Raw genomic sequence first — 13,447 nt, forward strand, 5'->3', positions numbered from 1 at the left:
AAATTACTGTAGATGCTTCAGCAGCATGCACAGCTCTGTCCTAAAGATTTTGGAGGGAGAATCTGTCAGTTCCCTCACCCAGCTCCCTCTTCCCACAGCCAAGAAATGTGTCTCTGCAGAGTAACTGCCGAAGGGTCTCCACAGGGTTGGAGGAGGGGAATTGCCGCAGGGTGCAGGTGAAGGCTTGCAGGGCAGAGGGTGGGGGTGTTCCATCTGGCAATGCCTGCCAGGCAACGTGACTTTTCCGGATTAGGGTGAAAAAGTTGTTAGTTCCGGCAGCAACTCAGCGCTCACCTTCTCCATGATCCTGTCGATTTGGCGGTTCTGTGTGTCAATCTCGTTGCCCATATCCAGGGCCATGTGACGGAGATTTCCAATGATGCCGCTGACCTGCTCGAGGTTTTCGTCCATTTCACCTTCTCGGTCATCATTTGTTACCCTGCAAGAGAACACACAGCACTTTAGAATGGAGCTGGGCTCAGCCAGTCTGGGTACCTCTGCAGCTATCCAGAGGCCCTCATTCTTTTAGCCCTGCCAGGTCCTCCCCAACCTTACATCCATTTTCCCCTCCACTTTGAGCTGTCCAACCTTCCTCTGGGCCATCCACCATCAGCCACTCTAACCTAGCCACTGCCAGAAGTACTGCTTGCAGTGCTGACAGGTGTCAGTCTGGGCTGTCACCACCAGCACTGTAGCCTTTAGTGATGGCTCTTCTGAGCATCGCTCCTTTTGGACTTGAGATCTTGCCTTTGAGTGAACAGAATATTGGAGAGCTACGTGCAGGCTGCCGAGCCAAGAGATCCCCTCTACTTGCTTTGAGTTATTGGTGTCTAACTCATGACTAATCAAAGCACTGCCCAGGAGCAGCCTCGTGTCTGAAAATTTTGGCTTAAATGATTCATTGTTAAGTAATTAAAAAAAATTAACAGAACGTATCTTGGATTCATCAGCTTCAGAATACATTCCCTGTGGCCCCTGTTAATCCCGTATAATGTTGGCATCTTAACAAGAAGATTCAAGCTGATGGTGAGCAGACCCTGCAAAAGAGCTCAGTCATTCAGTCTTGAGTTATGCATCTCAACTCTCATAGTTGGCCAGTTGTGCAGGGACTTACCAGTCCGTGATTCAAACACTGGAAAAAGTTCGGCCTGCTTGGAAAAGCTTGGAAAGACAGGGTACGTCTACACTACAGCGCTAGTTCGAACTAACTTAGTTCGAATTAGTTAATTCGAACTAAGCTAATTCGAACTAATGCGTCTAGAACTAAAAACTAGTTCGAATTAGCGTTTTGCTAATTCGAACTAGCAAGTCCACATTGAGTGGACTCTGAACAGGGCTTAAGGATGGCCGGAAGCAGTGCCGGCAGGGCATAAAAGGAGGACTTAGAGCATGGAGATGCTGTCTCAGGCTAGCCGAGGGCTGCGCTTAAAGGGTCCCGACCCCCACCCCGGACACACAGTTCTAAGGGGTGCCCCGCTTGCAAAGAAGTTCTGGCTTGGAGTGCCCGGAGTACCCACACTGGGCACATCACACCACTCGGCCATCAGCCCGGCTGCACTTGCCGCAGGCTGCCATCTGGGGATAGGGGGCAATTGGGGGGCTGCAGGAGAGCTTCCACCCCCAGAAGCCCGCAGAGCCAGCCCAGTCCTCCCCATCGGGGGCTCATACCCCATTCCTCCCTCACCTCCTTCCACTTACCCTTCCCTAGCCCCCCTTCTTATTGATGTACAAAATAAAGATAACGTTTCTTCCAACATTGACTCTGTCTTTATTGAAAAAAACTGGGGGAGACTGGGAAAAGGAGGTGGGAGAGGGGAAGAGAAAGGCTGGGAAAAGGGAGGGCAACTAACATGATCAGGGGTTGGGAACAGGTCCCAGATGAAGAAAGGCTACAGAGACTGGGACTGTTCAGCTTAGAAAAGAGGAGACGGAGGGGGGACAGGATAGAGGTCTATAAAAGCAGGAGTTGGGTGGAGAGGGTGCATTCAGAAAAGTTCTTCCTGAGTTCCCATAAAGAAGGACTAGAGGACACCAAAGGAAAGGAATGGGTAGCAGGCTTGAAACTAGTAAGAGAAAGTTGTTGTTCTTGACAAAGCAAATAGTTAACCTGCGGAACTCCTTGCTGCAGGAGGCTGTGGAGGCTACAACTAGAACAGAGTTTAAAGGGAAGTGAGATCAAGTCATGGAGGTTGAGTCCATGGAGTGCTATTAGCCAGGGGGTAGGAGTGGTGTCCCTGCCCAAAGTTTGTGGAAGGCTGGAGAGGGATGGCACGAGACAAATGGCTTGGTCACTGTCTTCGGTCCATCCCCTCCAGGGTTCCTAGGGTTGGCCGCTGTCAGCAGACAGGCTACTGGGCTAGATGGACCTTTGGTCTGACCCAGTACGGCCATTGTAAGCTCAGGGCTCAGGGTCGGGGGTCTCAGTGGACCCCCTTGATTTTCATGCACACCTGCTCCTGGGTGACCAGGCTGGCAGCTCTCCTGCCCTAGACGGCCACTTTCCTGTGCCTAGTGCGGAGATCGTGGACGAGGTCCACGATCTCCGCACTAGCCCAGGAAGGTGCCCGCCTCTTGCGGTCCAGGGCAAGCTCCCGGGAGCCGCCAGCCTGGTCCCGGGAAGAGGGGGTGGGCTGGTGGGCATCGGGTGGGTGGCTCTGTGCCGTGCCAGGTGCAGGGTCTGCTGGCTGGGTGCTGGCAGGCTTGCACCTGGCACGGGCACCGTAGCCAGCCCGTGCCCCTTTAAGGGGTCCGGGGCCGGGAGGGGGGCACAGAGTTTCCCTGGTGTTGGCCAGAGTGGCCACCAGGGAAACCTGGGGAGGGCTAGCCTCCCACTAGTTCGAACTAAAGGGCTACACAGCCCTTAGTTCGAACTAGCTAGTTCGAACTAGGCGTTAGTCCTCGTAAAATGAGGTTTACCTAGTTCGAACTAAGCGCTCCGTTAGTTCGAATTAAGTTCGAACTAACGGAGCGCTAGTGTAGCGCCTAGGAAAGTTAGTTCGAACTAACGTCTGTTAGTTCGAACTAACTTTGTAGTGTAGACATACCCACACTGCTTTTCACCATCGCCTATGTTCCTTAATGGATCACAAACAGTGGCAATGGGATAACCCTGAAGACAGATCCACAGGACAAATATGGCACAGGCCATGGAAATACAAGTTTCCCCTGTGATATCATGCCCCCAAGGGCATACTACTGTGCCATCATGCCCCCAAGGTTGAAAAAGTAAATGGCGGTCTCAGTGTACCTGATCCGCAGCTGGGTCCCATTTGGGTCAATTCCCTCCAGTTCCATCACAGTACACATGCCATAGCATCCACAAAGTTAACAGAAGATTCTTTACCTATGAATCCAGTTACCTCTGTCTTCAGAGAGCAAAGCTTTGCACAGCGGGAGATCTTTCCATGGAGCAGCTGTCAGTATGAACGTAAATGCCACCTACCTCTCTGTTTTACAGACCCTCTAATCCATATTTACTCACCACTGTCTCCTTTGCTAAAAGAGAAGGTTAGCAGGGGGATGCCAGGACAGAACATTTTTCTGTTATAAATGGATTTCATTTCCGCACCGGAGGTTGCCATTAAATGTGCACCAGGTTATGCACCAGCTACTGCCCGTTACCCCAGTTCAGCCAGAGCCATTGGGTTGTGTGGAGCATTAAGCTCTGGCTAGTTCCACTGAAGACAACGGCACCTCTCATCTGCACTCACTCCAGGGCCTTGTTGAGTGGGAGCCTACACTGCTATTCTCTTAGGGTATGTCTACACTACCCCGCTAGTTCGAACTAGCGGGGTAATGTAGGCATACCGCACTTGCTAATGAAGCCCGGGATTTGAATTTCCCGGGCTTCATTAGCATAAGCGGGGAGCCGCCATTTTTAAATCCCCGCTGCTTCGAACCCCGTGCAGCGCGGCTACATGGGGCTCGAACTAGGTAGTTCGGACTAGGTTCCTATTCCGAACTACCGTTACTCCTCGTGAAACGAGGTGTACTGGTAGTTCGGAATAGGCACCCTAGTCCGAACTACCTAGTTCGAGCCCCGTGTAGCCGCGCTGCACGGGGTTCGAAGCAGCGGGGATTTTAAAATGGCGGCTCCCCGCTTATGCTAATGAAGCCCGGGAAATTCAAATCCCGGGCTTCATTAGCAAGTGCGGTATGCATACATTACCCTCCTAGTTCGAACTAGGAGGGTAGTGTAGACATACCCTTAGGGTACATCTAAACTACATGGCTCCGTCGATGGAGCCATATAGATTAGTGTACTCGAAAAAGGGAAATGAAGTGGCGATTTAAATAATTGCCATTTCATTTAAATCAAAATGGCTGCCGTGCTGCGCTGATCAGCTGTTTGTCGGCACAGCGTGGCAGTCTAGACGGGGATCTGCCGACCCCAGAACCCTTCGTCGACAGATCCTGTAAGCCTCATTTCACGAGGCGTAAAGGATCTGTCGACGAAGGGTTTTGGGGTTGGCAGATCCCCATCTAGACTGCCACGCTGTGCCGACAATCAGCTGATCGGCGCAGCATAGCGGTCATTTTGATTTAAATGAAGTGGTGATTATTTTAATCGCCACTTCATTTCCCTTTGCCATCCTGCCTAATCTACATGGCTCCGTCGACGGCTGACACACTGGAGCTTGTGGGACTCGTGTGCCCATCCTAAACATAGCAGTGCAGAGAGGAGGCGGGCTTAGCCTCTTGCTTGAGCCACAACTCAAAAGTGCTGTCTGTACAGGCATTCCTGCAGCCCTCGCCTGAGCTCGCTAGCCCTACCCTGACAATCCAGGCTAGGAGGCTGGTTGTTGATGTATCTGTAGCTAGAAAATAAGGGGGGTCTCAATTCAGTGATGCACTGTCTGCTGGCAATTGATGATAAACCACTAGGTATCTTGGAAAGTAATTATAAACTTGTATTTATAGAACACCTTTGAAAGTACTTTGCCATCATTAACTACTTACAGCCCCTCTCTCCCGTGTAGTACTGTGCCCACAGAGAAGCCCACTGTGACCCAACTATGTGGGCATAGAAGTTCACCCACATGCTATCCTTTGCAGGTTCAGGCCTGGTCTACACTACATTGGAAGGTTGAAGTAAAATACACAACTGCAGCTATGTAAATTACGCAGCTGGAGTCAACGTCTCTTACATCGCGTTTCCGTGTTGTTCATACAGCGGGAGGCCGATGGGCGCAAACGCTCCCCTTACTCCCTAATGAGTAGCACAAGTACCGGCACTGACTGGGCATCCTTTCAATTCAATCTAGCGAGTCTATACTAGACATGTTAAATAGAACCCTGCAAGATTGACTGTGGCAGCACTGGTCTTCAGCGTAGTGTAGACATGCTCTCAGTGCCTTAATCCTAACAACACCTTGGTCCAGTAGGCAAGTAATTATAATAGTCCCATTTTACAGCTGGGGAAACTGAAGGAGAGAGGTTAACGGCCACTCTTTCAAGAGGCCACTAATGGTGACTCCTGAGGGCCTTATTTTCTGATCTATTGGGCATACACCAGTCAAGCTAATGTCAACGAGAGCTGCCGACATTCAGCACCTCTGAAAATCACACCTCAGGTGGGTGTGAGCACCATCTAAGCCATAGAAAATGTTGGCCTAAGGAACTTCCCTAGTGCCACAGAGTGAATTAGGGTGTGTCTAGACTACCTAGTTTTGTCGACAAAAGTGGACTTTTGTCGACAAAACTATACCAGCGTCTACACTACCGCTGAGTTCTGTCGACATAACGTTGACAGAACTCAGCAGTTTTGTCGACGCTGGTATACCTCATTTTACGAGGCATAACACCTTCTGTCGACAGAGTTCTGTCGACAGAAGGTGTTATTGCTTGTAACACTGCGTCCAGACTACGGAGTTCTGTCGACAAAGCAGCTTGCTTTGTCGACAGAACTCAATGTGTCTGGACGCTCTTTGTCGACGGAAGTTTTGTCAACAGTATCTGTCGACAAAACTTCCGTCGACAAAACGCGGTAGTCTAGACGTACCCTAAATGAAGAATACAGGATTTCAGACAATATGGAAGAAATATATTAGCACCAGGGAAAATAGAAAGAAAACAGTGGATAACAAGGCTCACCTGCGGATAAAGCCACCACTGATGGCCATTTGCTCCCGTTCATCCACAACACGTGCAGGCTGGCTGGCTACAACCCCATCTTGATTATTGCCCCAGGCTTTTTTGTAAGCATCACTTGATTTAAGCCTATGCAAAAAAGAGGGTGAGCAACAAAGCACCAAGTAGAAAGAGACAAGTGCAAAAATCTTTACTTCTCCACGCTAAGAGCTACGTCAAGCAAATGAGTTTTAAGATAGAGGGGCTTTTATCGTATACCGATATATCATACGCCTCAACAAAACTTTTTTTTTTCTGCCACCACCACCATAATGCTTCAAGATTTCATTTCCAATAGAGTGAATTGTAATAGTCAAGTCTGCAACATGGCACACTGGATTTTGGTTTGTTGGCTTGGTTTCCAAGCACAAAAAAAACAAACAAAAAACCGATAATGGGAATAACATTCAGTTGTATTACAGCAACATGTGAGGATTTTGACATAGAACACAGAGAACATACTGGCAGACAGACATTGAAACAAAACTGCCAAATATAGTGTGTACATCACATCACAGCAACACACTGGTTTAGAGAAAAATAGATTAGGCTAGATTTTAACACAGTCTCATGCAAAAGGTTCCTTTTTAAATAGATATCTGTGGTGTAATGGGCATCTCAGGCCATAACTTTTCCAATGTTTTTAAAAGTATATAACATTGCAGGAGGAGGGGCTGGTTTTGAGCATTGGAGTTGCAGTGAGCGTAATTTCATTAGATTTCTCAATAATATATCGGTACTTGAAAATAGTAACCATACATCGACAGTTGATGTACAAACCTTTGTCCACAGAGACAAAAAGTAAAATAGGCAGAAGTGGGATGAGTGCAGGAGAAAATAAATACAAGCAAACTAGCATCAGAAAGGGAAATTCCTCTACACTTTCTTCATGCACCAGCTACAGGCATGAATAAGAAGTGAAGCATTCTCATTAAGCACAACTGCCCCAGTGGTTCATCATACTCTTAATGCACCAGCAGTAACAGCCCTTTGCAATGAGCAACACACAGGCAAAAATGGATCTTGGCCTTCTTCAGCAATCCTGAAACCTCAGGACTTAAAAAAAAAAAAAAAAAAAACAGCCTTCTAACAGGTCATTGCATTATGCAAACTTTCCAAGAGCCACTTTTGACTGAGCCGCCATGATGAGAAAAATTAAAATCCAGGCATACCTGCAGTGGCAAATATTAAGATGTGCAGCATACTTCGGGTTGTTCTGACACTTAAGTGATCAAAGGACTTCAATGGGAGAAATCGTCAACTTTGTGGTCTGTAACCACAGAACTTCATTTTGTTCCAGAAAGAAGCCTGTTTCAGCCAAGCTCTGGGGAACGGCAAATTTCCCAGTTCTGCACACACCTATGAATGTGCATAAAACAAAACAGCCCTGCAGCTTGCATTTGGTGGAGGGAGTGAACAAACTTTCAGAAGAATTGGGGAGGTTACTGAAAAAACTTCAGATATTCCCACCATGTAATTCCATACTCCCTGAAGTTGCCAGGAATTTGTTTTGTGCAAAGATGAGTTACATACCAAAAGAGTATCAATAAAACATCATTTAAGGGGATTTTCCAGAGACACATCAAAGCTGCTGTTTTTTGTCTCTTAGAATATAGTAAGACAAAATAAATTTAGGTTTTTTTTCTAGGTGAAGTGCATTATACACCATCTTTGGCGGCATTTCTGGAAATGAATTAGGGAAATGTCTCTAAACAGTGCTAGTAATTAGCATCCCAAATGCTGCACATATAGTTATTACTATGCATTTTCTTTTAGACCTTTGCCACATGCAGAGAATAAGATATCTCATGGGCATTCTTCTATCCACCCAGAGCCTGAACCCCCATTTTTTGTGCATGCCAACCTCCCACCCCAAAACAGCAGGTGAAATGTTGGTCTTGTTGTTAGCTTTGCCATGGCCTGCAAGGAGGCCAAGATTTCACCCAATCAGAATTTTGGCTGCTGAAGGAATGTAGGAATGGGCCCTAAATTAGAACCCGCGGTTCAGTTAATGTTATTCACATGTAGCAGGGAATTCTTATATATGAAAGTGTCTCCTTATTTATGGCTACCCAGGAAAAGGAACGGTGGGCACATTGCAGTGCTGTTGGTATTTAGGCCCTTACGGGTTTCGCTTTGTGCTGCATGGCACCTCTAAGAACAGCTGCCCTTTCTAGAGCAGTTGACTCCTGTCTTGATATCTGTGAAAACTGCCTCTAAAAAAGACGGCTCAATTCTAAAGCCTGCCAAGGTGAGCAACCTCACTGATCAGTAGCCTGGCTTGCTTATTGAGCCCTCATAGTACAACTGCAGGTCTGTTACTCTGAACGAATTGGTAACACTGCGCAGCACTGTGACACCTCTCCTAACTAATATATACTGCCTCACATACCTGCAGGACCCTTTCTATGTGCACTCAGGAGAGTCCATGGTGCTGCCATCACCGCCAAGTGGTAAATATCTGAGTGTCAAATTCTCAGGCACAAAAACTGAAACAGGTGTGTGGGTGTCAATGGAGCTAAACTGAATTACCACAGTTAGCCCTGAGTTTTTAGCGGCTTTGCTGTGAGTTGGTGCACTCAAGAAGTCAAGACTGACTACAGTAGCCCATGGGATTCTCTGTACCTACAAGGCTAGCTTAGGGCATTGGGTTTGCAGCAGATTCCCTCCCCAATGGAACTCCCAGGGGCACTGTTCCTATCTCAGGTACAATGACTCCAGGAGTGCTGGAGAAGGGAGACTGCTGGATCTACCCTGTGAAAAGAGTCAGCACGTGCTCCTTCCTGCAGTTCCACGCTCCAGTCCAGAGGGGAGACAGGATAGACCTGAGACTCCAGGCCACCCTGCAGCCCATGCGAGAGCCCAGCGGGCAGGGAGCTCTTGCACGGCATGTGTGTGCATGTGTCTCTCTTGGAAATCTCTTCCCAATGCCACTTTGTGCACCCTGGCAGGGCTAGTCACACTCTGGGGCAAAATGTCGACTGCAGCAGGTATTTACACCTTGGCGCAGCATATCAGAGTAAGACAATTGACCTCTTAAGCTGAACTGCTGTATTTAGGGCCTGTTCCCCTCTCCCAAACAAATACCAGTATTATATACCCCCTCCCTGCCAAGAAATTAACTTTAAAAGAAACGGTGATTGCTCAGAGAAAAACACTAGTCCTGCTGTTCTTGCTCAGTGAAAATTCCCAGGGAATTCTAGGGGAGTTTTGACAAGGTTTGCCAGAGTAAGAATAGCAGCAAGATCAGGCCCCAGTTATGAACTAAATTAGGCAGCTGTGCTCCTCAGAAGGCCGCAACATGTTATAATCACCCCAGTGAAAACTTAGGGTTTGTTAATTATAAATTGTATTCTTAATAACACTCTATTCTCATAACCTTTGCATTGCCTGACTGCATGCGAAAAATCTGGTCTTTCCAGTAGATTTCCATACTTCCTTACCCATGCAACCACATATCACATTTTTCTGCTGCATTTGAAACAAGTTTTGAAGTACTTCAAGAACAATTATATTGGAGTGTGATGGCATGCAAGTGAGCTAGACACATTTCAACATTTCTGCGTAGTGTACGCTCTACCCAGTGAAGGGAAATTTGGCATGACCAGTTCAGTGGTCCTACATTTTTATTCTTTATAACAAGATGGTAAATAGCACAGTTTGGGATCAAATTGCAAAACATCATGCTCTTTCAAGATCACGTCAAGGGAGGTATCTGTTGAGCAATGGGAAGATAATGATTTCCCTTCCAGAATTTTGAGAGATACTTATCCCAAATGACCTTTTCTGCATGTTTGAGCCACAGCTCTTCAACTTGATTAACCTTGATCATGATACTGTTTGTTTTAAAATTTAGGGTCTCCAGAAAAAAACAGTCCTGCTCTTACCATGATTTTTGTCAGCGAGGTAGCTGTAACATGGAGTACACTTTCTGTAAAATGTTGAAACTTGGATCATTAAAAGTCATTTACAGTAAAGTTTTCACTGCAGTATGCCTGATTTTAATGCATCTACAGTAATTCCCACTGAGTTGTCTACACTATGAGATGAACGCATTTGACCCAGAATCGTTCTATCTGCATGCCACATGCTCATCCTGTCCATGTGCCTAGCGAGGATGAGCTTCGCAAGGCTTTCAAGATCGGCCTTGAGTGCTCAAAAAGATTCAGGCAGGCAGGCAGCACCTACTTGTTACATGGACAGACACAAAGACCACAGAATTTTCCTAGGTCCGTCAAATTCTTTTCTGCTTCTTTCATGTCCTTATTGATTTGGTCCATTCCCTCTTCGATGCGTTCCAGTTGTTCTGATTAAACACAAGTATTTTATCCCCACAGAATGAAGCAAATGGAAAAGGACAAAGAAAAAAAAGACAAAAAACTTCAGACATTCACTGTGACAAAAAAACTGGACACCACATAGCAGAGCCGGTACCCAGTACCTACTTGTTACAAGGACATATGAAAAGGCCACAGCATTTCCCTAAATCTTTTAAATTTTTCTCAGCCTCCTTCATGTCTTGGTTGATATGGTTCATGCCTTCTTCAACACGATCGAGTTGTTCTGGTCAGGACAAAGGGATGACAGCATGGAATGAATTGTATTTTTTGCTGCTTGTTTGTCTTCAACAGAACATGAAAAATGACCATGGGAAACGGAATTAATAGCAATATTACAATGCATTAATCTGAGCGGATGCATTGCTGCTGGGATGTATGCCAAGCTAGATGTTGAAGTGCAATGCCTTTCACTAGCATGGGTAGAGTAAAGCAAAACAAAGCAAGAAAGAGAGAGATGTTTGAAATATATTAAACAGGATGTAATGGTGTAGAAACACGGTCATAATCCTTAAATCCAGAAACATAATACAATACATCCACTTACTAAGACACCAATGACATCCAAGAGAAAGAAAGAGATAGGGTTATCATCCTGCATTTATGCATGTTAATAAAAGAGCGAGTCTCTTTCAATGGACAATAACTTGATTACTTACACTTACAAAGGCCTTTGAATTGGATAATACGACTGGTTTGATTTGTGGGTGAGTAAGTGAAGGGACAGTTAATAATGATGTTAGGAATGGGCATGAGCTGTCTTGTTAAGACTTATGTCCAGGTGCATACTTTTTCAGGGACTGGGAGAGCTGAGATCCAAAAAGTCAGTTCTGGTCCATCTCTAGTCAGAAAAGTCTTCTCTTGGGGATTCTTTTGTAAGTTGGTAGTCAAAGGCTCTATGCTGATTTATAGACTCGGACCAAAGTTAATTGACTTCAGTGGGCTTTGTATTGGGCCCCTCAGGGAAGTTTACAACAATCTTATGCCACTATAATTCCATTTACTTTAACAGGGATCCTGATTTGCATTAGGACTAATGAGCGAAGCATCCAGCCCAATAAAGGGGTTAACACAGACATCACGCTGCTCCCCTGACATCAGTTGGGGTCTGGTTTACACTAGGGCTCAATTTGTTGCATATTTTTCTAGGTAACACTGTGGCTAAGAATAATTTCACACAGTAATTTCTGTCCTGAAATTAAAACTGAAAAAATTGTCCAAAGCAGCAATATGCAGTAATGTAAAATTCTAGGCTCAGTCTTAAGGTTCTAAAAATAGTCCTAACTCCACTAGGACCTTAACTTTGACTTCAACGGAGCTATACCATTTTGCACCAGCGGAGATTCTGGCTTTTCTTTTTCTTTTAAAGGGAAAAATGTATGATGTGTTGGACAAACATTGCTTACGGTTCTATTTTAATCTCTCAAAACTTTTAGTCAAGTAAATCGATATTGGTTATGCACAAATAAGGAATGAGCAACAAGTGTTAAACTGGCTAATTCACATTTCCTGCATTGGATACAGAACATATATCCAGACATTTCCGAGTGTTAGGTCGGGGGTGAGGGAAGGGGGAGAAGGACTAGAGAACACAAAAGTGTAATAGAAATACAATGTGATGCCTGAGTGAAACAAGCCATGTCAAGATAAAAATAATGTATTTTAGAAACGAGAGCCTGTTCGTGCCTCCATTAAAGTCATTGGAAATCTTCCATTAGCTTCATTGAGAAGAGGAGCAGTCCTCATTTCTTCCTTGGGTTTCTGATAACACTTTGAGATGAAGGTTTTCAAGGCTTTCTAGAGTATTTGAATGCCCATTTCCCATGACAATTAATTTAATGCATTTTAAATTATTTGAATGGGAGTTGGACATTTTACCTCCGGGGGACTTTGAAAATCTCAATCCCGATTACATAAGCAGAAAGTATTCTAAACCGTGAATTTACCATTCAGTATTTATGCTATTTGAGGGTTTTTTCCTAATATGAAAGTGAAAGTAGGTGTGTCAGCAGGTTGTATGTTGGTTTCACTTTTCTTGGTCTCATCCCCCATCTGGATGTTCATGAGTTTGGGTTCACAGTGCTGCGGGGGACTGTCTGAATCTAAATTCAACCCTACATCTTGAGGCCTAAATTACCTGATTGTGTTCTTTAGAAGGAATAGACCTCACCAGGTTTAAGAGTTAAACATTAATATGAAAATCTGAGCAGCATATTTCACCCTTTTCGTTAAATTGTTGATCAAAGAACCAAAAATAAAATGGGTAGTTTGTTTTGAGAAACAATATATTTTTGGTATTGAGGCTTAACAGAAGCTTTGATTTGACCATTATCATTAGAGTCTTCACAAACTAACTTAGCTGATCAGCAATTCTGCCTGACAGTGGCAGTGTCATTGGAAAAATGACCCTGTGATGTAAAAATGGCATTTCTGCTCACTTGCTCTGCTCCCAGTGCATTCAAAGTCAGCTGCTGCCGCTGCCTATTTGACTAACACTCTTTTGCTCTGCACAGCACATGCAGCTGTGGGGGAGCAATCTGGATTCTATTCTGACTCATGCATCATGATGAGAATTACTAGTTTAAGGCCCAGTTATGGATTATTTTTCACTGCGGGTGATGAAAGAACCGGACTTGCTGATCCCAGACGGGGCTATCAGTTAGATGAATCATCTTTTTACTTGAAAATTTTGACAAGGCAATCACCGAAAGTGGCAATACCTACAAAAACATATGGTGCCATGTTTACAGTTGCTTTGCAGAGGATAACCATGTATAGGTTCTCAAAATCATTTGGCCAGTCGGAAGCACTGAGATAAGACAGCAAGGGTCAATCACAGATCAAATATGAATGATGAACCTTGAGTACGATCTGGCACTCCTCACACAGGCAAACACCCTCTGAATCAAGAGTAGGATGGAGTTTTGAACTTTACTTCCAAGAGATTCCCTGTAATCTTCCTTTTCATGGCCAGGTGATGC

At 45.3% G+C, this 13,447-nt stretch overlaps 1 protein-coding gene across 2 annotated transcripts in view; it reads right to left on the reverse strand.

Annotated features, from left to right (window-relative positions):
* Window positions 1–13,447, reverse strand: part of SNAP25 (synaptosome associated protein 25) — a 112,121-nt gene that overhangs the window by 10,020 nt on the left and 88,654 nt on the right. The window contains exons 5-7 of one of the 2 annotated variants that reach the window (XM_075925671.2): window positions 10,318–10,435; window positions 6,094–6,219; window positions 295–439 (exon numbers count right to left, since the gene is read on the reverse strand). In XM_075925671.2, coding sequence (XP_075781786.1) covers window positions 295–439; window positions 6,094–6,219; window positions 10,318–10,435 — 389 coding nt within the window. Of the gene's footprint in view, window positions 1–294; window positions 440–6,093; window positions 6,220–10,317; window positions 10,436–10,574; window positions 10,693–13,447 lie in introns of both variants that reach the window. The other variant, XM_075925672.2, reaches the window with a different exon arrangement.

Source organism: Pelodiscus sinensis, chromosome 3, assembly GCF_052426305.1.
Source record: "Pelodiscus sinensis isolate ZL-2025 chromosome 3, ASM5242630v1, whole genome shotgun sequence".
NCBI classification, from domain to species: domain Eukaryota; kingdom Metazoa; phylum Chordata; order Testudines; family Trionychidae; genus Pelodiscus; species Pelodiscus sinensis.